Source organism: Anser brachyrhynchus (genome assembly GCF_964034855.1).
Source record: "Anser brachyrhynchus genome assembly, chromosome: 10".
NCBI classification, from domain to species: Eukaryota; Metazoa; Chordata; class Aves; order Anseriformes; family Anatidae; genus Anser; species Anser brachyrhynchus.
Genome location: NC_137705.1, coordinates 12,429,206 through 12,452,387, shown reverse-complemented (window position 1 = coordinate 12,452,387; position 23,182 = coordinate 12,429,206). Strand labels below are relative to the sequence as shown.

At 56.5% G+C, this 23,182-nt stretch overlaps 2 protein-coding genes across 8 annotated transcripts; both read left to right on the top strand.

Annotated features, from left to right (window-relative positions):
- The first annotated feature begins 1,427 nt into the window (after positions 1 to 1,427).
- SLC26A6 (solute carrier family 26 member 6) lies at positions 1,428 to 7,788 on the top strand. 6 transcript variants are annotated; one of them, XM_080606133.1, is made up of 19 exons: positions 1,428 to 1,960; positions 2,216 to 2,370; positions 2,492 to 2,631; positions 2,738 to 2,848; positions 3,226 to 3,313; positions 3,413 to 3,577; positions 3,728 to 3,880; positions 4,088 to 4,170; positions 4,265 to 4,412; positions 4,513 to 4,626; positions 4,701 to 4,778; positions 4,931 to 5,026; positions 5,130 to 5,236; positions 5,360 to 5,429; positions 5,594 to 5,686; positions 5,931 to 6,035; positions 6,620 to 6,805; positions 6,899 to 6,953; positions 7,261 to 7,788. In XM_080606133.1, the coding sequence occupies exons 1-19, from the start codon at positions 1,675 to 1,677 to the stop codon at positions 7,488 to 7,490; spliced, it is 2,463 nt and encodes an 820-aa protein (XP_080462259.1). In that variant the 5' UTR covers positions 1,428 to 1,674; the 3' UTR covers positions 7,491 to 7,788. The 6 variants fall into 6 exon arrangements, with proteins under 6 accessions (XP_080462259.1, XP_080462257.1, XP_080462258.1 ...); XM_080606131.1 differs by having other exon boundaries at positions 1,428 to 2,025; positions 3,138 to 3,313; XM_080606135.1 differs by having other exon boundaries at positions 1,890 to 1,960; positions 3,138 to 3,313.
- A 330-nt stretch (positions 7,789 to 8,118) lies between these two features.
- UQCRC1 (ubiquinol-cytochrome c reductase core protein 1) lies at positions 8,119 to 17,254 on the top strand. 2 transcript variants are annotated; one of them, XM_080606139.1, is made up of 13 exons: positions 8,119 to 8,273; positions 8,646 to 8,786; positions 9,276 to 9,362; positions 10,366 to 10,495; positions 11,280 to 11,478; positions 12,134 to 12,213; positions 12,314 to 12,429; positions 12,827 to 12,970; positions 13,708 to 13,868; positions 14,879 to 14,964; positions 15,468 to 15,556; positions 16,114 to 16,189; positions 17,023 to 17,254. In XM_080606139.1, the coding sequence occupies exons 1-13, from the start codon at positions 8,214 to 8,216 to the stop codon at positions 17,085 to 17,087; spliced, it is 1,434 nt and encodes a 477-aa protein (XP_080462265.1). In that variant the 5' UTR covers positions 8,119 to 8,213; the 3' UTR covers positions 17,088 to 17,254. The 2 variants fall into 2 exon arrangements, with proteins under 2 accessions (XP_080462265.1, XP_080462266.1); XM_080606140.1 differs by having other exon boundaries at positions 8,140 to 8,255.
- Positions 17,255 to 23,182: the final 5,928 nt, after the last annotated feature.

The following is a 23,182-nucleotide window of genomic DNA, read 5'->3' as shown; positions in this document are numbered from 1 at the left end:
TGGCCCTGGCTGGCATCCCGCAGGCCTGCGGAGCTGCCGTGTGTGTGGTTAGCCGTGGGGCCCTGGCAGCAGCCTGTGCTCGCAGCCAGCAGCCTGGGTGAGGCCAGTGGGAGGAAACCTGAAGGCAACGGCATTGGTCTTGGGCCACGAGGAAGGAAAGGAGGCACCGAGCGCGATCCCGTGTCTTCCGTCCCTCCCTTACTGATGGAGGGGAAAGAGCAGGTGAGCAAAGGGCAGTATTGACCCAAGCACCCTGAGCAAGGTTTGCTATCGACGAGCGCCGTCCCTCCCTACACCCTCCTTATCGCTGGCCTGAGCCCAGGCAGCCCCCGAGCTGCGGGCCTGCGGCGCTGCCATTGCTCGCATCCCCTGGGGAGCCCCGCGCTGACGGTCCTGGGCATCCCACGGGGACTCCCACGTTGGTGGTCCTGAGGCTGAAAAAGAAGGGCTGGGGACGGTCGGGTGGCCAGGCCATGGCCAAGGGGCTCGGGTGGGTGGCCGTGGGCAGAGGGTGCCAGGGTGGGGCAGGGTCAGCAGCTGGGGTACAAGAAGCAGCGATAAGGAGGCAGTAAATAGTACCTGCTGCTATCAGCTGCTACCGAACGGGAGCCCTGTGATGGCCTCTGGTTTGGTGCCAGGTGATCAGATAAAACCGTGGGGAGGCAGCGGGGGAGCGTGCGCTGAGCACTGCCTCTGCCAGCCCCGGCGGGCTGCTGCCCGGCCCCAGCACAGCTGCCCTGGGCCCGTAGGAGCCGCTGCCCCGGGCTGGAGCACCGGGGGTGCTGCAGGGATGGAGGGGAGCGGGCTCGGTCCTGCTGCTGAACGCCAGCCGAGGAGGCTGCGTGCGATGGCCGTGGTTGTGCTGAGCTTGGGGAGGGCCAGGATCCCCACGGGCTGCCTCCCCCCCAGCCAAATGGGCCCCGACCCCAGGGATCGCGGTCCCGTATGTCACCTCGTGTCACGCACCAGCCCCTCTGGGTGCTGAGCACCGTCCCACCACCGAGGCACACCGGGACCCCCCGGTATGCAGCGGGGCCCGGCCAGCCCAGCCCACAGGTGCCTGCGTTCCCACTGCTGCGTCACGGTGAATCCGGGCCAGGCGTGGCTCAGAAATATTCCTGAATAACGGCAATAGGAGGTGGTGGCAGAGAGCAGGGAGGTGTGAAAGGGTTCAGCGGTACTCAGGTGCCCGCCAGGGAACTTTGGAACAAGATAACGGCCGGCTCTGCTCACGCTGGGGGGAGCGGGGCAGTCCACAGGGCACAGCACGCCCGTCCCCCGCAGGTAAACGGGGGCTGCAGCGTGCACAAAACACTCGGGGTGATGCAGCCAGAGGTACCCCTGCGCCTGGCCGCAGCTTCTGCTCTGGGATGTGCTGGGGCTGCAGGAGCACCCATGGGAGCTCCGCGGACACGGGAGGGTGACGGCTTCCCAGGAAGCTGGCAATTCCTTGGCAGGGCAGGAGGAGGGCATTAGGGAGGGAGCGGTGTCTCAAAGATCACAGGAAGGTATTAATAGGAGGGAGCAGAGCGTGCGCCCGGCTGGTGGCACCCGACTGGCGTGGGCACAGCAGGTAGGAGGGCCGGGGGCGATGCGGGGACTGGGGCTGGCACAGCCCTGGGCCCCCCACGAGTGGCTCGTGTGTCCAGCCGCGAGCGGGCAAGCATCCTTGGGATGGAGGCACCTCAGCACGAGCCCCGAGCAGGGCTGAGCTGCGGGTGTGCATGGAGACACCTCTGTCCTGCCGTGCAGATTCCCCCGTCCCTGCCCCGCAACCCCGTGCCCCCCGGCTCAGCCCCCGCTCTGCAGCACAGGGGGCTGGGGCACCGGCGAGCCCGTGACGCTTGCCAAGGGTTGAAATTCCTGCTCCCCTCATGTGTAAAGGGACAAAGTCTGCGGACGAGGCTGGGGGGCTGGCCAGGGCTCTGCTCCGCAGCAGCGCTGCCCTGGCCGTGCCGCAGTACGTACGGGCTCTGGGCTGGATGGAGGAGGAGGGCAGGCGGTGCTGAGGGGGGTCCTGTGCAGGTGGGCAGAGGGGGACACCCCGCTGCACCCCAGGGTGACAGATGGGGTGCCACCGCCCCAGTGCCATCCAGCGCCGCCTTCGTGCAGCGGCACCATTCCCGTTAGCGCTGCTTTCTGTGACCTTGGAGCCCTCCCTGCTCCTTGCCCCGGCTCCCCAGGCGCGGCTGAGCCCTTGCTCGTCTGCCCGCAGCGTGGGGGGCCAGGGGCCATGGCCACGGAGATGGTGCTGAGCCACCGGCCCGGGGTGCCCCGCGGCGAGGTGCTGAGCGAGGCCGAGCTGGAGGAGCTGGCGCAGCGGAAACCTCCCAGCAAGACCTCGGTGCGCGGCTGTCTCCGGAAGGCGAGGTAGGGCTGGGGTGGATGGAGCTGGGTGCTCCCCGCGGGGCCGCATCCCTGGGTCCCTCCGCTCCCTGGCAGCGCTGGTGCCCCCACGCTGGTGCTCAGCTCCTGCTCCTTCCCCCGGCAGATGCTCAGCCTCCACCGCCAAGTCCCTGCTCTTCCGCTTCTTGCCCGTCCTGCGCTGGCTGCCCCGGTACCCGGTGAAGGACTGGCTGCTGGGGGACATCACCTCGGGCTTCAGCGTGGGCATCATGCACCTGCCCCAGGGTGAGTGAGGCGTCCCCAGACCGTGCCCTGCCCAGGGCTCCCCCCACAGCCGGGGGGGCTGGTGCTCACCCATCCACGATGTTTCTCCCCGCTCTGCTGTGCCCAGGGCTCGCCTACGCGCTGCTGGCCGGGCTGCCACCCGTCACCGGCCTCTATTCCTCCTTCTACCCCGTCTTCCTCTACTTCTTCTTCGGGACATCCAGGCACAACTCCGTGGGTGAGCCGAGGGACGGTGTGCTCCCACGGGGATGGAGGGGAGGGAGGATGAGGGGGGAGAGCCTTCATCTGCACCACAGCATTGCCACGCCAGTTGGGGGATCGGGGGGGGGACTTTCTTCTGCCTTTACTTTGCCCCATGGGGAAGGCATTTGGCTGAACCAGAGCCAAAGCACCACAGGCATACTGAACCCAGCCCAGGCGTTCGGGTGCCTGTGTGCCTCGGGGAGGTGCTGCCTGGGTGCCGGTGCTGACCTCGGGCTCCGTGCCTGCACCCTGCACGTCCCCAGGCCCCTTTGCTGTCATCTCCGTCATGATCGGCAGCGTGACAGAATCCCTGCTGCCCAGCGAGAAATTCTTTATATCTGTCAACGGCAGCAACACCACGATAGTTGATGAGGTGAAGCGGGACGCAGAGAGGGTGCAGCTGGTGGCCACGATCACCATCCTGTCGGGCGTCTTCCAGGTAAGGGGCTGGTGCCAGCCCAGCCTGGCAGGGACCGAGGGGCATTGGTTCCCCGTGGCCACGCGCTGTGGGAGCTCCTCCTGTCACCTCTCCTTCCAGGTGGCCCTGGGGCTCCTGCAGTTCGGCTTCGTGGTTACCTACCTCTCGGACCCGCTGGTGCGCGGCTACACCACCGCCGCCTCTGTGCACGTCCTCATCTCCCAGCTCAAGAACGTTTTTGGGGTCTCCGTGGGCGAGTACTCGGGGCCACTCTCTCTGTTCAAGGTGAGCAAGGGCCTCACTGCCACCCCGGGACCCCCGTGGTGCAGCTGGGGCGCATGCTTACCTGTTGGCCTCATGGAAACCCCCCCAAAAAAAACTACCAGCGAGGAGTCTGCTTTTGCTCCTGAGCCTGTTCCCTCCTGCATCTTCCAGACCTTCATCGAGATCTGCCGGAAGCTGCCGCAGACCAACGTGGGCACCCTGGTGACAGCCATCATCGCCATGGTGGCCATCTTCATCGTGAAGGAGCTCAACCACAAGTTCGCCTCCAAGCTCCCCATGCCCATCCCCATCGAGCTCATCACGGTACCTACAGCTGTCCCAGCTCCCCGTGGGGACGCAGATGTGGCCCGGGGCTGGTGCCATCACCCACGGGTGGCCCTGTCCCTTGCAGGGTTGGTGGGGGTGGGACAGGGTACCCTGGTGAGGGGGTTCCAGGGCATGCGTCCCCTCCTTCTCCTGCACCATGGTCCCCGTGCAGGGATACCCTGCCTCACCCCACCACCCCGACAGATCATCATCTCCACCGGCATCTCCTACGGCGTCGACCTGAAATCCAAGTTCGGCATCTCCGTGGTGGGCGACATCCCCAGCGGGTGAGCGGGGCCGGGCAGCGAGGCCGGCCATGCCGGGGCACCGCGCTGCCCACGGGACCCCCTCCTGAGCTCCATCTCCCTGCCTTGGCCGTAGGTTGAAGCCTCCTGTGGTCCCTAAGACCACCTACTTTGGGCAGGTGGTGGGCAACGCTTTCGCCATCGCCATAGTGGGTTACGCCATCTGCATCTCCCTGGGTAAGATTTTTGCCCTGAAGCATGGCTACAAAGTGGACAGCAACCAGGTGATGCTCCGATACGTGCGGAAACTTCCCCGTGGGGGGGCTCACGGCTTGCAGCCCCGGGATGCGCAGCGCTTCCCTGACTGCTGCTCTGTCCTTGCAGGAGCTGATCGCTCTGGGCCTCTCCAACTTCCTGGGGGGCTTCTTCCAGTGCTTCGCCATCAGCTGCTCCATGTCACGGAGCCTGGTGCAGGAGAGCACGGGGGGCAACAGCCAGGTGGGTGAGGGCGGCACGGCCTCCCTCTGCTCTCCAAAATCCCTCCCAACCCTCACCTCCGGCTCTCCCCCCAGGTGGCTGGTGTCCTCTCATCCCTGGTCATCCTGGTGACCATCCTGAAGATTGGAGAGCTCTTCCGGGACCTCCCCAAGGTGCGGCTGGTCCCACGGCCTCCGTGCCCCATCCCAGCCCCCTGCCTGTCCCGGGGTGGGATGCAGCCGGGGGCAGCCCTGGGTGTGGGCCACAGCAAAGTGCCCCTCAGAGGTGCCTTCAGCATCCTCACAGCTGCAGCCTTCTCTCCTAGGCTATCTTGGCTGCCATCATCATCGTCAACCTCAAGGGCATGTTCAAGCAGTTCACAGACTTCCGCACGCTCTGGAAGTCCAACCGCGTGGACCTGGTAGGGCACCAACTGGCCCTGGGGCTTTGCTATTGCTCTTTGCTCTCCTCCACACCGTGGTGCCATGGGGTGACCGTGCCGTGGCTGACTGTCCCCTCTGCAGATGATCTGGATCGTGACGTTTGTGGCCACCCTCTTGCTGAACCTGGACATTGGCCTGGGGGCCTCGGTGGCCTTCGCGCTGCTCACCGTCATCTTCCGGACCCAGCTGTGAGTAACCCCGGGCTGGGTGCCGGGGGGACGTGGTGAGGGGAGGCAGTGTTGGGGACCTGGTGCTGCTTCCCGAGGGCAGGGGAAGCCCGCAGTAATGGCTTGTTGCTCTGCTCCCCGCAGCCCTCACTACTCCCTTCTGGGACGCGTTGCCGACACCGAAGTCTACAAGGATGTGGCTGAATACCAGAAGGTAATAGTGCCGAGGTGCCAGGGTGGTGGTGGGAGAGGCAGGGGTGGTTTGGAGCACTCCTGAGGGCTTTGTGCTGCACCGAAGATTGGGGGGCACTTTGAGGGAGGGCGAGAAGGGGCACATCTCCGTCCCCAGGGTAGCACGTGCTCCCCATCCGTCCTCAGGCACAGGAGATCCCTGGCGTGAAGATCTTCCGCTCCTCCTCCACACTCTATTTTGCCAACGTGGAGATGTACGCCGAGGCGCTGAAGAAGAAGGTAGGAGAAGCAGCCTGCTCCCTGGGCACAACCCCAATATCCCTGCAGCCCTGCCACGGGGATGTAGCCCTGGGCGTCAGGGACAGTTTGGCAGCAGTGCGGGGTCCCTCTTGCACTGCCATGGCTGGGGCCCCAGCACTGCTCTGGGGGGAGAGAAGGGCAGAGCCCCCCTGGTGCTCCCCCAGCCCCTTGGGCTCTGCCCCTCGGGCCAGCACTGGGGCCATGGTGCTGTATGGTTTCGCAGAGTGGCATCAACGTGGATCGCCTGATCGCGAAGAAGAAGAAGGTGCTCAGGAAACTGAAGAAACAGCAGAAGAAAGCAGAGAAGGAGAAGGCAAAGAGGAAAAAGGTGCTTCCCTGAAAAAAAATAAATGGGGCCTTCCCTGCCTCCCCCAGCACACTCCTCCGGTGCACACCCACACCGCCAAGCTGCCCAGCCCCAGCCCTCCTGCCCGTACTTGGGGCTCCGGGTTTGGTCTATGGCCACTGAGCAGGGAGAGGCACTGGCACAGGTCTGCACCACCAGCGTCACTTCCAAGGTTGGCAGGGGAGGCTACAGTCATTAATGATTAAGTAGTGGAGCCCAGTGAGTCATTAGCAGTCTGTGGCAAGTTAATCATCAGAATTAAGTGTGAGAGCAAAGGCTGACTTAGGCCAGCAGGCTAATGAGGCAAATTCCAGAGAGAGTCATTAGGGAGAGACCCTGAGATGACAGCAGACCCAGGAAGAGCCCAGAAGTGGGGCATGGGTGTGAGCAAGGTGCTCGCTCCAGGGGCCACCAGCTGCCCTAATGCAGCCAGAGCCTGCCCAAACCCTACTGCTCTATAGGGCAGGACAAACCTGGGGTCCTGTGGGGGACACCACCCTGCCAGCCTGGCCCAGGGGGCAACCAGCACCCGCATGGTGAAGCCACGTCTCCCTCCCTCCCTGCAGGCCACAGAGGCTGAGTGCAACGGGCCGGGTGTTGCGGTGATCGAGCTGAGCGGGGAGGAGAGCAGCGCGCCTGCTGAGCCCACCCTGCGCTCCCTGGGGCTGCCCCAGCCCGACTTCCATGCTGTCATCCTGGACTTCAGCTCCCTCAATTTCGTGGACACCGTCTCCATCAAGATCGTGAAGAATGTAAGGGGCCAGGGCGTCCCTAGCGCTGGTGCAGGGCAGCTGGATGGCAGCCGCCCCGTCCCTTTCTCCTGACATGTTTTCTGCCACTTGCAGATCTTCAGGGATTTCCGTGAAATAGAAGTGGACGTTTTTGTTGCCAGCTGCCCAGGTGAGGAGACATTGCAGAGCTGTCATACCCTGCTGGGCACAGCCACTCTTTTAGGACACAGCTGCTGGCCACAGGGCTTCTCTCCCCTCGGTGGTGTCCTCATCCCCAGGCTTCCCCCAGGAGCCAGCAACTGCAGAGCCACACCGGGGGGTGCCACTGTGCCAGGCTGCAGGTTGTCCTGAGGATGCAGCCTGAGCTCTGCAGCCCCCCGTGTCCCTCACAGCACAGGGGGAGGGAGGCATGTTCAGGTGGGGACTGGAGAGCTCAGCTGGCTGCCATAACTTTGGGTGCTTCTCCTCCTGCACAGCATCTGTCCTCGCCCAGCTGGAGCGGGGCAACTTCTTCAGCTCGACCATCACCAAGCAATGCTTCTTCCCCTCGGTGCACGATGCCGTGCTCCACATCTCTGGGGAGCAGCACACAGCCCCGGTGAGGACCTGTCCCGGCTCTCCCCACCACCGCCATGGAGAAGGGCAGCCCAGCCGTCCCCTTTCTTCCTCTCCGTCCCCACAGGCGCACCTCAGCACCAAAATGTAGCCCTGTGAGCGGAGATGTCTCCCGGAGGAGCACGGCCACGCTGCTGGGGAGGCTTCGCCGCTCACCTGCACCAGGGCCTGGAGCCCCCATCCCACTGCCAGCCCCTCCGGGTGCTGGGACCCAGGGGCCATGACAGCAAGGGGACAGCGGCACGGCCTGTCCTGTCCTGGGGGCTGGTCCCGTCATGGGGGGCACCACACAGCCCCCAGCCGACGGGGGCGGCAGGCTATCAGCGGGCTGTCAGTGGGCTCACAGCCCCGTTTTGGCAAAGTTTTGCTCAATAAAAGAGTCACAGCCAGCGCTACCTCGTCTCTGTGTGAAGGGCGGGTGGGGACAGGACAGGACAGGGTTTCCCAGGGCTGCTCCTTCCACCCTGGGGCTCCCCCAGCCCGGCCCCGCCGCCATTTTGTCTCCCCTACCACCAGAGGGCGCCGCCATTTTGTCTGCCCCACCACCAGAGGGCGACGCCATTTTGTCTGCCCCACCACCAGGGGGCGCCGCCATTTTGTCTGCCCCACCACCAGAGGGCGCCGCCATTTTGTCTGCCCCACCACCAGAGGGCGCCGCCATTTTGTCTCACCCACCACCAGGGGGCGCCGTACACCCCGTGCGCATGCTCAGGGGGCCAGCCAGGCTCGCCCAGGCGCAGCGCGCACGCGCACCGGCCGCCCCCCCTCCGCCGCGCAGGCGCGCTGCAGCCCGGTCGGCGGCGGCAGGGACAAGATGGCGGCGTCCTCCCTGTGCCGGGCGGCCGGGCGGGCCCTGGTGCGCCGCCCTCACAGCGTGGGTGGCCGCGGCCGGCGGGGGTGCGGCGGCTGGGAGCGGGGCCGGGAGGCTCGGCACGGCACGGCACGGCTCGGCACGGCCCGGCACGGCCCGGCGGTGCGGTGCGGTGGGGGCGCGGGGCGCAGCGCGTCTCCCGGCCGGGGAAGGTCACGGGGACGCGGCGGGGCCCGGCGGTTAGCGGGGGGTGAGGGCTCGGAGTGAGGGCTCGGGGTGAGGCGGCAGCGCCCGGTGTGGGCGCGGGGCAGCTCCTCGCACCCGGCTTTAACCACTCGTGGGCCTAGGAGAGGCTGCTCACTTGTAGTCTGCGTCCCGGAGGTTTGCTTTAAGAGGGGAGTTGGTGTTTGTGAGTGACGGCTGCCTTTCCTCTAGGCACCCTTACTGACCTTGACGAGGAACCGAGGTGCCGCCACCTACGCGCAGACACTCCAGAATATTCCCGAGACACAAGTCACCACTCTGGACAATGGCCTCCGTGTGGCTTCAGAAGAGTCTAGCCAGCCAACGTGTACGGTAAGGTTAACATAGGTGAAGGACTTGCTTGAAACAATCATCGTTATCTAATATGTTCCTGATTTTCCAGAAGTGACAAGCAAGCATTTGAACTGAAGTTTCTGACAGAGACCATCCCAATTCTCTTTGTTAATTGGTCAGAGTGATATAGCAGTAGAAAGCCTGGCCAGGCTTTGTGCAAGTCTATAGTCAAGCTTTCATGCTCTACCAGTTTCCTCAGCTGTACAGTTTTTACATGAAGATAGTCTCGTATGCGACCAGTGACCAACCAGAAATAGTTGTATCTTTAGCAAAAGTTTCAAATGCTTTTGTTAAGCTGCTAGGTAAAAAGACTAAATGCGTGCTGGAAACACTTGCTGGTGGTTGTTGTTTTTTTCAGTGCTAGTAGTGGAGTGGACTTCTTTTTTCTCTGTTATATTCATGGTGTGAGGCTTGAACATGTAGTTTGTGTTCTTTTCTAATATGTGTGCTTGATGCCTTTGCTGTTAGGTGGGCGTGTGGATCGGGGCGGGGAGCCGCTATGAAAATGAGAAGAACAATGGGGCCGGTTACTTCGTGGAACATCTGGCATTTAAGGTAAGTTTAAGGCAGTGTGCTAGGTCTGGCATAGGACTTCGTGGAGGCAGTGTTCTAGATGTTTGCTGACACGTTAAGCTCTTGCTTTTGGGGGCTCTAGGTGTTAAAAGGGACTGTAAATCTGTTCATATGAATCCCAGAGACTTTGCACATAGTATAAAGATAAACGTAAAAGGACTTCTACTCTATATGGTGTTCTTCGTTTGAATATGCAGCAACTTCTGAACATACATGAACTAAAGCAGCTCTTATTTACTAGCTGGTATTTCCCACCATAAAGGAAAAAACTTGTGAGTAACAGGTAAGACTGAACCTCTGATGCTGTGGTTCCTTACTATCCCAGCTGCTACCTGGCACGCTCATAAGATTACAAAGCACGTTTCTTTAGGATAGCAGGCAGAGCTGAAAGCAGCGTTTCATTATAGCCGTTTATTCATCTTTGGCTTTGTTAGTGGATCAGCAAAGTTTGGAGACTACACCTCTTACTTTGCTAATAAAGTGTCTGCTGGACAGGCCTAGGACAAAAGGCATCTGAACCTGGGACTTGCTGACTCAAATCCAGTCCACACCATCGCAGGCAACTGCAGCATCTGGTTTGCTCCTTAAGGGATGAGCTATGTTGTAGAAGTCATTTTCTGCTCCTGTTCTGGCTTCCTCAGAATATTTCTATTTGAATAGCTAGAAACCTGCTTCTTATTTGCGGTGTTGGCTTGTTCTTGGTTTGTTTGCACTGATGTGATCTTCAGCTACTGTTATACTTTGGCATACGTCTTCTCCTTCCCTGTTGGGTTTCAGATGGTGTTTCAAAATATATTTCAGTCTACCTTTAGCTAGAGTAAACAAACCAAGTTCTAAATCTCTTGCTTTCTGTACTTGCTCTTGGCTTTATGAATCAAATGACAGCTTTTATTGTTTTAGGTCTTTATTGTTCTTTTTACTGGTTTAGTTCTGCCCCTGGGGAAATCTGTTCGTTTCATAATTGTGTATTCCTGCTTTCTTTTAGGGCACAAAGAAGCGTTCTTGTGCTGCCTTTGAGAAGGAAGTGGAGAGCATGGGTGCTCACCTTAATGGGTACACCTCGCGTGAGCAGACTGCCTATTACATAAAAGCCTTGTCCAAGGACATGCCCAAAGGTAGGGTGGCAAAGTTAAGGAGGTTAAGGATAAAGCCTTGTTTCTCCCCCACCAGCATACTTTCTAACAATTGACCAGGGAGTGAGGTTGTGGCTGAGCAGTAAATTTGAGGTTCTAGTTGGCAGTTGCAGAGAGCACTGCCAAAAAATGGTGCCTCAAGGCTTCAAGCTCACTTGTTCCTAAAACCAGCTTTGCAAAGCTCTTGTGTCAGTCTGCACTGTATGCCAGAAGGGAGGAGGCGTGGAGTGGGGATTCAGTAGTGTGTGGATTTATGGAGCTGAGAAAATAAGGTCAGCAACAACTACTGTGTCAGGAGTGCTCAGTGCAGCTTTTGCAGGTGTTGCCTGTGCTCTGTACTGCCGTGTGCAGGTTCCTGTTTGCATCAGCTCTGTCCAGAGGTGGTGATTTGAGTCAGAGCTAGTGTAATTCCACTGTAGATGAGGACCACACCATAGCTGTCACCAGCCCTCTGCAAGAGCTCAACTTGTTTCTGCAACAGTACCTTGTTTCTGATGTGCTACAGCTTCCGTGTTTGTTACTTGCTTTGTGCTGGTAGTGGCACTTGACAAGCTGACTTGGAGATGTTTTCATGCTAAAACAGGGATGTTTTTCCTTCTCTGATGCTGTGGGAACGGATAGTACTCCTGACTGTTACACAGTGGCCCCACCCCAGCATGGTTTCTTTCCCCCCTTTGTGTGTCCCTGCTGCCTGCCTGCCTTTTCTCCTTTCTGCACCGGGTAGCAGTCAGGCAGCAGGATTGCTAACGCAGTGAATGTGTTGCAGTGGTGGAGCTTCTGGCTGACATTGTGCAGAACTGTGCGCTGGAGGAGTCTCAGATTGAGAAGGAACGTGGCGTCATCCTGCAGGAGATGAAAGAAATCGACAGCAACCTGACGGATGTTACCTTTGATTACCTTCATGCCACTGCTTTCCAGGGCACTCCCCTGGCCCACACCGTCGAGGGGACCACGGAGAACATCAAGTGAGCAATAGACTGGATGCACTGCACAGCTTGTGGGTCCTGTCCTGGCGTTACTTCTGCTTCTCAGTGGTGATGTAGCTTCATCAGTAGTGTTGGCCACACAAGGAAACCAGTCCAGGGGGTGTGCAAGGAACAAATGGTGTTGTACACAGAGGTCTGTGCCTGTGGGCTACTCATTTTGTCCTGACTGTGTTTTCTCCCTTGGTGCTGGTGGATGTGTAATGCTGCACACGTTCTTCTGTAGAATTCATCTTCAGGCAAGATCTGATGCTGGTAGGGCCTGGATGAACCTTTCCCCTTACTTTAGAGAGATTAAGAGCTGGGAGTGCTCATTAAAGCAGTGGCCTTGAGCATATGCACCTGTTTGGGTATCGGTAGCCCAGTGGCCACAGGTTGATACTCTCTAGTCAGTTGGAACTCTGTCCTTAACTTTCCCTTTTGACCGCCTGTTTCCATTCTCTGTGCTGTGGGATTAGAGTACAGGGAAACCAGGCAGTGTAGCTGAAAACAGGCAGTACAGTTATACTTCTAAAAAGTACTGATACCCTATAACAAATAAAATCAACGTCACTGCTGTCTCTGCGCTGCGAACTAAGCCTCTCGTCCCTCCAGCGCTGAGAAGCTGATGTATTAGGTCTCTCCGTGTGTTTTCTAGGCATCTGACTCGGGCGGATCTAGCTTCATATGTTGAAACTCACTTCAAGGCACCTCGTATGGTCCTGGCAGCTGCTGGAGGTAAGACCTAGATCCTTGTGGTGCTGGGAAGCCTGTTTGTTGTTTGTTTTTTTTTTTAATGGAGCTGTTTAAAACTGTACACTTCTCTCATTGTTGCCAGGTATTTCCCACAAAGAGCTGGTGGATGCAGCTAGGCAACACTTCAGCGGGGTGCCCTTTGCGTACAAGGAGGATGCTGTGCCTGTTCTGCCGCGCTGTCGTTTCACAGGGAGTGAGGTAAAGTTGTTCTGGTCCCTAACAAGCCGATGTTGCCAAACTGTTGAATGGATGTGAAACCAGCTATAGGTGTCTCCGAGGAGAAAAATCTGTTCGTTTATCTCAGAAGCTGATGATGCAGTATCTCAGTAGTGCCCTCACGTTCTGTTCTTTAGGCTTGTTGTCACAACGTGTTGGGTTTTAGATAGAAACAAAAATCACGCTAAGAATGTGAAGCTATTGCTTACATCATCTGTTGTAAAACTTGTATTGGAGCAACTGGGTTGTGTGCAGTGATGTCAGATGATTTTCACTGGGATAATATCAAGCCCTCCAATTTCCCAACCTGGCATTGCAGCAGCCTGCAGACCAAACCAGTGCTCATTCAGTTCTCCCCTGCTCCTTGGTGACGTTACAGATCCGTGCCAGAGACGATGGTCTGCCCGTTGCCCACGTTGCTCTTGCTGTGGAGGGGCCCGGATGGGCTGATCCGGACAACGTTGTCCTCCACGTGGCTAATGCCATCATCGGGTGCTACGACCGCACGTTTGGAGGTGGCAAGGTGAGAGACCTGGGGATGTGACAGAGAGAGCCTGGAGCCTTTTACTGTGAAATACTGTGGAGACCCTGGGGAAGGTGCTTTGTGGGAGGCTGTTGTGGTTAGCTTCCAACCATGGAGTGATAGGAACCTGGAAAATAGGACAGGAGTATAGTCGAGGCTGGTCCAGGACAGTTCTTGAGATGCAATGCTGGGAGATGAGTTGAGCCTTCTCTGCTAAGTTCGGAAGAAATTCAGGTGATGAATTCTCAGCAGCTTTTCCTGCCTTTGTGAGCTGACCAGTCAGTGGGGATGGTGATGGAAGCAGGGCAGAGAAGTCTGTATTCTCATGGTGCAAGCATGCCTTGCAACTGTAAAGCAGTTGGAACTTGTTTAAAACCCACTGTTACATCTGTTCTTGTCTATAACTTGTTTTGTCTGCATAACTGTGCTAACCCCTGCTGAGAGGCCTTGTACTTGCCATGTTCTCCCACTCCTACGCTGCTATGTATACCAGCTCCTCATCTGCTGCTGGGAAGGGAAATGATTTTGCTCTATGGACTCTTAGGCCATTGTGTGTGACTTTTCCAACTGTTACCCTCATCTGTTGACCACCTGAGGGGCCTAAATTAAGCTCTCCTTTGAAAAGCGTTACACTCCGTCATGTCTGCGGTCTTTGTGAAAGCAGCTCAGCTGGAAAGAATGTGAGCTCTGAGGAAGCTGTCAGATTGAAGCGGCTGATGGTATCTCCTTATTTACAGCATCTGTCCAGCAGGCTAGCTGCGCTTGCAGTGGAGCATAAACTCTGCCACAGTTTCCAGACATTCAACACTTCCTACTCTGATACTGGCCTCTTCGGTTTCCATTTTGTTTCTGATCCTCTGTCCGTAGATGATATGATGTTTTGTGCTCAGGGCGAGTGGTAAGTACAACTTTGGCAAGCATTTCTGTTTAAGATCTGGTTTTCCTGTAGGAGATTGAGCTGGTGGAGGTCATGTTAGGTCCTCAGAGTGCTGTGTCTGTGTGAATGTCTCGGTAACTCGCATTCTGGTTGAGTGATCCTGTCAGTGCTTTCTGTAATCCTCAGGATGTGACTTGTGAGGAGCTAGTTTGATCCCTTAGGGTTCTTCAGGTCTTTGGCTCATGGCTTCCACATATTAACACTGAGGCTTTGGTTCTTTATATCCAAGTGAGACCATTCCTTAGAGACGAGGCTCCCCTGGGTGCCTAACAGATGCAGCTCCATTGTCCTGTTAAGTCTGAGGGAAGCCGGCAGAGTCCCTGCCTTCCAAACGGCTGTGTTGTGACCGATGTGTGCCGTGCTGCTGGAGCCATGCCAGCGTTCAGGGGCCTTCTGCTGGTCCGGCTTTATGCTCACACATCCCAGTGGTGGTTCAGGGCTACATCTGAGATTCAGAGCCGAGACGAGCCGTGCTGCGTATGGAGCAGATGGAGCTAGCCCTTGCCCCAGAGACGTTGCAGTTGGCAGGGGAGAAAGGGATTTAGCAGCTGGAGTCCAAACAGGCTCTTTAGAACTGCCTCATTCTTTCAGCGTCAGTTTCCATAGCAGCTTGCTGTGTTTGGGAATAGCTGACACGCCTTTCTTCTCCTGAGATAGCTTGCTGCTGTGCCTGGTGGGCAATCCAGAGTCAGCATCAGAGCTGTTTAGTCCTCTGTGAGTGTAGCTCAGCACGTGACTGCTGGCTGACGTTCCCCACCTGTGAGCTTGAGTTCTTTCTCTTGCCTCCTGCTGTTCATTGCTTCCCCAGTTCTTAGCTGCTCTGCAGTGGCCAGGAATGAATCTCAGGCCTGCAAGACGAGTGGTGTTAGTAGCTTATTTCTGCAGAGGCTTGGGAAAGGGAGGAATGCTTTTCCTGTTTGAGTACACAGACATCTTTAACAGCTTTGATGGTCATCCCGTCTCTTCTGCAGGATGCATCTGTGCACTAGCACCACAGAGTCAGAGGTGAAGAGAGCCAAGAACTATCTCCGAAATGCCATGGTAGCTCAACTGGATGGTATGTTCTGGTTTATGGATTGACCACTGTGCAGCTTTCAGAGGGTTAACCACTGATGTCTCTAGTGGGAAGCAGGAGCTCTGCTAGGTGTTATGGTACTACTAGTAAATGCTGTGCAAAATTCCCTTTCCCCTGCTCTTTGTTCTTTCTCCCACGTTATCAAAGTAGCTGATCACAGCCTGTTGTGCTCCAGGCTAGGTCTGACTCTAAACTTCTGGTCATTTTCTTGCTGCGAGTGAATAATCATTTGCATGCTGCTTGGTAAACTTAGAATTTGAGATCTGCCAGATGGTCTGCTTTTGCAGTAACACTTCGGAGACCAGGGAGAATGTCTGTATTGCTTAGTTTCTGTTGGAGCTGCTTGGTATAGTAACGATGACCGAGACTTTGTTAGAACCTGGTTAACGGCTAGAGTCGCTTCTGTCTGCTTTGACTCATGATCAGTCTGTAAAATTTGAGAAATGTTTCTGCTTTGCTGACAGCGTGATATCTTCAACATCTAGGTACTACTCCGGTGTGTGAAACTATTGGAAGCCATCTCCTAAACTATGGACGCCGTATCCCTCTGGAGGAATGGGATGCCAGGATTTCTGTAGGTATCCGTTTGTTCTGCGTGGGTGTCCTGAGCACACTTGGCGTTGCTGGTTTCCGGCCTTAATTTACCACAGCAGTGCAAGGTTTACTTGTCCCTTAGACAAGCTGCCTGGAGCCCAGGCAGTCGTCTCGCTGATAGGAGTACATTAGAATAGCTGGCTGGTGTATCGTGTCCCTGTGGCTGGGTCCAGCCCATACCAGGAACAGTGCATACAGCTGTGTTAAACAGCACAACTAGTCCCTCTGACAGCTTCCCTAGATGTGAAGCAGTAATCTAGTTTGTATAATTCTGTTTGCACCATCTAGTCTGTGTAATTCTGCAGCCATTGTATCCCTTGGAAGGCTTCAGGTTTTGGACTGCCACATCTTCTGTACCCTCAGAGGAACGCGCTGTGTAGAACATGAGCCATCCTTGCAGACAAGGGCTAGACTGTTGGTACAGATACCTCCCAAGAGTCTGACAGCGTGTTTTTAATGATCTTGATATGTCATGGCAATAGTAACTTCCAGCTTTGAGAAATGTAAGTTGTTAATTGCTTGTTTGTTACTCATTAGGCTGTTGATGCAAGAATGGTGAGGGAGGTCTGCAGTAAATACATCTATGACAAATGCCCTGCGCTTGCAGCAGTTGGTAAGTGACCAGGCACGATAGCCCAAAAAAAAAGAGGTGGTCAAGAGCTGAGCGGAAGCGAGGTACAGGCACTTCTTACATGTCTGTTCTGGCCTCTTAACCGCTCTGGTTCTTTGCTGTTACCCTCCTACATCTGAACATGAGGTGTGCCAAGGCACGTCTGCCAGGAGATCAAAGGTGCAGGTGATGGAGGCGCAGTGGCAGTGAGCTGCTGGCTGTCCTCCCACCCCTGCTCGCTGTGGAGCTGTGACTAAGACTGGGAGTCCCACAGCTGGGCGTGGGCCCGGAGGTATCTGCCAGGTGTCCTTACCCTGGGGTCACGGTGGTTTATGTAAGGGAAGTGAAGGGGCCCGATTCTCTTGTGCTGCTCTGGCATGTCTGTCTGGCCAAGGACAAATTCCTCTCGGGAAACCTGCCTGAGCAGCTCAGCTCCGCTCCGCTGCCTTCTCCTTCCTGTGTGTTGTGGATTCCCCATCTCCGTGCAGCTGTTTCGTCTGGGCCTTCAAAGTGGAGCAGTGCAAAGGGAAGCAGTGGAAAGGGGAAAGGGTTTTTTGAAACCATCTCCCGATGGAATGAATTAGTCAAAATCTGTGTGACTTGGTGGCTCCCTGTATGTGAACCTACTCTGAGGAAACCAGTAAGGATTTTTATGTCAGGAGATGGCATCTGCCAGTTTCCCTGATTTAGGTTTGAGCTGAAGTTGCCTGTTTTTGTGCGTAGCTGCTCTGGATTGTGAGCGCAGTCTGCTCTGCCACCATCTGCTTCAGAGTCATGCAAAATCACACAGTGATTTTAACTACAACTCCAGTGATTAACTTGTTCTGCTCACTCAGGTCCCATTGAACAGCTCTTGGATTACAACCGTATCCGCAGTGGCATGTACTGGGTCCGTTTCTAGGACGTGTACCTGCTGGATGGACATAACGAAGCTGTGGACCATGACAAGGCTCCCGGCGTTGTCTGACTCTGAATGTCTTGTGTACCGGGGCAAGGAGGAGTCCCATCAAAATGGCTGTCTTCTCGGTATTAAATGTATAATAAAAAAATAAACATATCCTATGTGGAGTTGGCTCTGCTGGGTGTAGACCATGTCTTGCTGGGCCGTGTGTGTGAGCATTGTTAATTTTGTCAAACTGGTGAGGTAATGGACCAGGAAGTCTTGGTTTGTCAGGGCTCGTGCTAGAACCCTGTCTGTCTGCACCCTTCCCTCTGTCCTGAGCTGGCTCTGTCCTGCCAGGCCAAGGCCCTTGCTTTAGGCTGGTTGAAGGAACTCTCTTCCTTGGTACGAGACTGCTGAGGTAGCTCTGGCCAATTCCTCTGTGCCCTTCTGTGGAGTGGCAGCATGGTCGGGCTGGGGTTGTGGCATTCCTGTTTGTGCAGACCTGAGAACGAAGGGCCCTTATCTGAGAGGACTTCTGTGCTCTCCCTACCCCTTGTCAAGGGGATCAGAATGCATCTACAGAAAGGTTGCCATCTTCCTGTTCCCTGGGGTGTGCCGGTAAACTCCCGAAAGGACAGCTTGTGTAATGTCTCTCCTTGATCACTGTCAGGTAAAACTGGCCAGCTGGGCTCCCATCACCTCTTTAAATTGATGGTGATCCGCCTGGCCTCGCCTGATACTGCCTCGGTGCAACTGAGGCAGCTATCTAGCAGAGTCAGCTCCGGCTCCTCGCAGCGTCCTGGTGCTAGACAGACACCTTTCCGAAGCCTGTACTGGGACATGGTACCTCTCATCTTCAGTTTCTTGGGTAGCTGAACGGCAGCTCAGTGACAAGCAGGGACTGCTGTGGAGCTGGTTGGTGTTTGTCTGCCCGTTCCTCCTGCAGGTGAGAGATGAGCCTCCGTCCACTCAGTCAGTCCCACCAGTGCAATAGCTTAGAAGCTGTTGGCTGAAGTGTAGAGTGACTTGTCCTATACCTGGAAGATAATCTCTGAGCGCTTGAAAGAGCTCTGCAGCCCTTTCTGCTTTGTCTGGTGGCGTTCTGGTGGGTGCTCCCGTGCCCTGCCTCTGGGAAGCTGGAACGTGGAACAGAATGCAGACAGGATGAAACAGAGCAAGGATTTCAGAGAAAAGCTTCCCGCCAGGTGGCACTAGTCTGTCACAGCTACACCGGGACGCTGCGAGGTGCTCCTCTAATTCTCATCTTTGGAACAAATCTCACAGGGATTCTCTTTTAATTTCCAGGTGCTGTCCTGACAAGTGGGATTTAAAAATAGTGTAAAAGTTTCTAAGAGTTAGTCACTGCACTTGAGACTAATCCAGTGTACTAAATCATTTGTGCTGAATCTGGATTCTTGATGAGAGAGTCAGTGTGTCTGAACTCATTGCGTATACTAGGCAAGTTTGAAACTGTTAAATGTTCTTGATGCAATTTGGATTTAACTATCGTCGCAAGCTCTGGCTCGTTGTAAGTGCGCTGAGGGCTGAAAAACTAAACAAGCTCATTTACGCCTTAAGCCTCGTGGAACCAGTAAATGGTTCTGTCTTGGTTTTGTGATCGCAATTAGACTGTAATCCTGTCTTCCATTGCTAGATACACTTTTACTCCTCGGTGAGCTTCCAGGGCACTTTAAAGGTGGTGGGAAATACAAGGAAAGGAAGGCGTGCATCCTTGCTTCAGCATTTCCTACAAGTTTTCTCTGCAGGTATCTTGGTCGTTCTTGTATAATTCCCCAGCCCCTCCTGAACTACTTTGTACTGAGGAACAGATTCAGCCCCCTCTGCAACCGTCGCTTTCCAGAGTGCTGTGTTTCTGTGCACAAAGGGGCAGGCTGCACAGGGCAATGTGCTCCTGGCGCTTCAGCGAGGACTAACACCCAGAGGACACGCTTCTGCAAGGGTGGCTGGGTTATGCAGCACCAGAAGGTATTTTCTTAGATGCTCTTATCCATGCAAAAATCTGAGGATCTGGGCTGACGTAGACTAGGAGCAGTGCCCTGGTGAGAAGCGTTGGGTGCTGTTGGGTGTCCGCTAGCTGCTGGGGGTTGCTGGCTGAGCAGTGCCGTGCCCTCGCGTTTGTTGGCATCTTCTGGCTGCAGCTCCCGTGGCACTTTGCCTTGCAGTGCCTGTTGTGTTTGGGTGCTGTGGAAGTCTGCGCTTCCAGAAACACGGGCGTCGCACCAACTTCAAGAAGCGCGAGGTTTGTGGTGCCACACAGGTGATATTTTCCCTGGTAAACAGCCTTTGCAAGCAGCCAGACCGGGGATCTAGGAGGTGAGGAGGGGAAACCCGTTCAGGAGTCTGGAGTATTAGTGCTTGGCAAAGTTACCCTCACGCTGAGCCTTAGTGAGGGGCTTGGGAAGCATAAAGTTCGTGCAGAGTCGTCAGGTATTTGGCAGCCGAGCCACTTAGTGCTGGAGGAAGCGAAGCTCTAATCTAGTTGGCAGGTCTCTTGCTGTTTGAGCTGTAGGTGTGTGGTTTTGTTCCTCCATCAGAGCAGCCTCGGTCCAAGGGAATCCAAACTGGGAAACGTCTGGCACGAAGGAAGTGTCTTACCTAAATGATTTTCCTGAACCTTGAAAAAGTGAGATCCTTTGCTGGAGCTCTCCCCTCCCCTTCCTGTGGTTGCCTCTGCCCAGCAAAGGGCAGTGGCAGTGCCAAAGGAGGGAGTTGGAACCATCCCTAGAACAGGGCAATTTCACTGAAACTGGAGATGGCCTGGGTGACCTAATAAATCTGTTTCCTAGCTGCCCAGACAATGCAGAATTGTTCAGCGGGGCTCTTTGACCAGTCTAGTTTTCAATGGCTTAAGTGTTTTATTTTGCTACTTCCCTTGGAAGGTTAGTTGGGATCCCATTAGGCTGCGCCGATAAACTTAGTTTGGTGTACGAATTGGCCTTTGCTCCCTCCCCTTTCGCACAGCGTTAACTGTCTCATCCTTTCTGTGTGAAGTTCCCTCTTTGAAGCTTACCCCCTCTGCCTACCTCTAGGCAATCGTTTTCCCTCCCTGACACCTTGGCTCCCCCTCTCCTGGCTGGAGGAGAGGAAGCCTCGGAAAGGAGGATGCTGTGCGTTGCTGTGCACCCTCGTCCACGGCTCCGTAAAGCCACCCGCGCAGTACTTCAGCGACTTTCTACCACGCGGAGCTCTTCCAGGAGCATAAAATCCAGCAGCGAAAGCGGGGAGCGCTCATTAGAGACTTGTGCTCGGGGTCTCCGCAGGAAGAGCTCTCGATGCCCCCAGCACCGGGTTGCGGGGCCGGGGCAGATGCTCAGGGTGGGTCTGCCCGTGGAGCAGGCAGCCCCTTTGATATGTGAGCTGCTCGTTTGGGAGCCGGGCGCCTGCCAAGAGCCGGGCCGCAGCAGCCAACTGTCGGTAGTTGCCTCACCTGAACTAATTACCCCCCCCCCCCCACCTGGAAAGTACAGTTGATACTAATCATAGGTGCTGAGCCAAGCTTGTCCTCAGGGGACCAGGGAGCTGCGGAGAGGCTTTCACACAAACATGACTTGGAGCCATGCCTCCCGTCGGTGCCAGCAAGCTTCTGGGAGGAGAGCCCTCAGCCCTCCGGGCCTGGTTCCCTACCAGCTCTCCTGTTGGGGCCAGTGGAGAATCGCTGGGGGCGCAGTAGGTGAGCGGGGTTTGCAGGACGGGGTAGAAGTGCGGCTCTGCTGGTGCTTTGTGTGGCCGCATCCGCGTCCTGCTTGAACCCCTTGGTGCAGGGATGGAACCGAGGCAGTGGCGTGGCTGCGACCGGGGATCTGCTCCCCAAAATATCCTCTGTGTGATGTGTTTTGCTCAGAGGAAGGCTTAGTTTTCCTGATGAAGAAGTGTCACCACAGTGGGGCTCAGTGTTACTGGTGTGAGGGTGGTGCCTGGTGCCTGGCAGGCTCTGAGGCTTGGCCTGCCCAGGCCTCCTGCGCTTCTCCTCGCCCCTCTGTGCGACGTGGGGCCTGTGCACGCCAGGAGGCAGCAGTATCTGGATGCGTATCCAGAAATCCAGTATGGAAACGGCTCATCTAAAGCCTTAGTGCATTCATCGCTCGGAAAAGAAGCGGACAAAGGGCCCATCCAGGCCTGACTGCCAGCGACAGCCGTCCCAGACGGGTATGAGATTGAGTGGGGCACAGTGACGGCACCGGTCCTCATTGTCTCCGCTCTTTCTTCCACAGCCTGTGTGGAAGGGGACGAGACTGAGCGCTGGGCATCCTCATTAAAAGCTGCCTTACCCCACACGCCACCCAAAGAGGATGAGTGGTTCTCACTTTTCCATGTGTCTCCTTTCCCCTGCGTGTTTTCTGGATGCGCTGAATCACCCGCATGAGCCTCCTGCGTGCTCGCTGAGCCTCTCGCGTGCTCCTGGATTATTTAGGGCTCCGTACACTATTCTGGCATGAGAATTACATAGCACAGACCACACAAGGACAGCAAAGGAAGTTGGAGCGAACGCCACATGACCTGATTTGAGCGAGGCTAATCGTGTAATTAAGACACTGGAACAGGAGCCCGAGCACTCGAGCGCTGCTCCTGGTTTCTCCAGGAGCCTCCAGTGGGACGTGGAGCCTTTGGCTTGTCCGGGCACTGCTTTGTCCAGAGGGATGGCGACATTCAAAGCGTGATAGGCAAACGGAGCTGCTCTGGGTGCCCTGCCCTCAGCACGGTGATTCAGGTGGGCGATGTGTTTGTAATACAGTGCTGGGCGCTATTTCCGACTGATGTGTTCGGAGCAGGCACTGGGATAAAGCTGTGAAGGAAATGTGCTGCCTACCCTTTATTTGCTACCTTTAGGTTAAGAGTGAATTGATACTTTTGGGGGGTTGGCTGGAGGGGGGTATTTTTTCCTGCATTATTTGAATAACGAAGATTCACCTAGGGAATTAACATCTGTGCTGCTTTGAGACTTAGGATTTGATGTATATTCAGCCTCAGAAAACTGACGTTCTGACCTCTGTGTACTACTTCACGGTGCACAGATTTATGTATGCTAAAATTGTCACCTCTCCATCTAGATTGCGTAGCTCTTGAGCGCTACTCGTAGCCATCAAGATGTGGACTTTGAATCTTTTACCCATCAGGGCTGGAACAAGTTTCCAGGTACAAGGAGCTGTGAGACGATGATTCCCCATGGACAGGGGAAGTACAGCCAGGCCTCCTCGGGGGAGGCTGGGGGAAGCGAGGGCCCAGCCTGAACGAGGGCTGGCACTGGGAGGGCAGCAGGGACGGAGCAGGAAAGCTGGCTGTGCCGTGGGGCAGGGAAGTGGCCAGGGACAGGCAGCAGCGACTCGGGGAACTGGAGCGGCAGGCAGAGCCCAGCAGCTGTGTCCCCACAGAGAGCTGCTGCCTCGGCTCGCCTGGCATGGAGGAGCACCTTGGCGTGCCGAGGAGACTTCCAGGAAGAGGAGGCGTGCTCCAGCCCCGTGCGTGTCCTGTGCCTGGGCTCCACGTGGCAGCTCTGCACTTCCACCCCCTGTCCCTGCGCTGGCTGCCGCGAGGCTGAAGGTCCCTCTGTGCCCAGCTGCGCTCCGCTGCGGCTCTCCTGCTTCCCCTGTTTACAGACCTTCCAGATGTGCCGCGCTTGGCCGGAGCCCCCGTGACATGGGAACACAAATATCTCCTGTCACCGCCCCGCACGCGCGGCTGTGGCTCCCAGGTGAACTTGGCTTGGTTTGCCGAGGAGGACGGGGGGGGCTGAGGGTCCCGGGCTGGTGGCTCCTGAAGCTGGTGGGGATCCAGGGCGCAGGATGGACAGGAGGAGGGACGCCGAGGTGCTGGAGGAAAGCTTTCTGCAACCAGCTGGAGCTCTGACAGCCCTGGGTTGTTCCTCTGGGGTCGACCTGCTCGGGTGCAGACCTTGTCCGTGTCCTCCGCAGGAGGGTGACGGAGCTGGCCGTGGAGGTCCTTGCGTGAGCCGCGTGGCCGGCGGCCCCGTGCCATGCCGGTGACGCAGCCTCCTGCTCGCGGAGATGTGAAGTCATCTCGGATGGGTCCGCGCAGGGGAGGAGTTCCCATGGTGACAGACAGCGATTCGCCCCGGCGGGGCAGGGCGGATGTTT

Bases quoted from the DNA above. Each gene is read 5' to 3' on its own strand.
- SLC26A6 (XM_080606131.1), top strand. From the start codon at position 1,675: ATGGAGGCACCTCAGCACGAGCCCCGAGCAGGGCTGAGCTGCGGGTGT. The intron at 2,371-2,491 runs GTAGGGCTGGGG...TTCCCCCGGCAG, and splicing joins GGCTGTCTCCGGAAGGCGAG to ATGCTCAGCCTCCACCGCCA. The intron at 5,430-5,593 runs GTAATAGTGCCG...ATCCGTCCTCAG, and splicing joins ATGTGGCTGAATACCAGAAG to GCACAGGAGATCCCTGGCGT.
- UQCRC1 (XM_080606139.1), top strand. From the start codon at position 8,214: ATGGCGGCGTCCTCCCTGTGCCGGGCGGCCGGGCGGGCCCTGGTGCGC. The intron at 12,430-12,826 runs GTAAAGTTGTTC...GTGACGTTACAG, and splicing joins GTCGTTTCACAGGGAGTGAG to ATCCGTGCCAGAGACGATGG. The intron at 12,971-13,707 runs GTGAGAGACCTG...CCTTATTTACAG, and splicing joins GCACGTTTGGAGGTGGCAAG to CATCTGTCCAGCAGGCTAGC.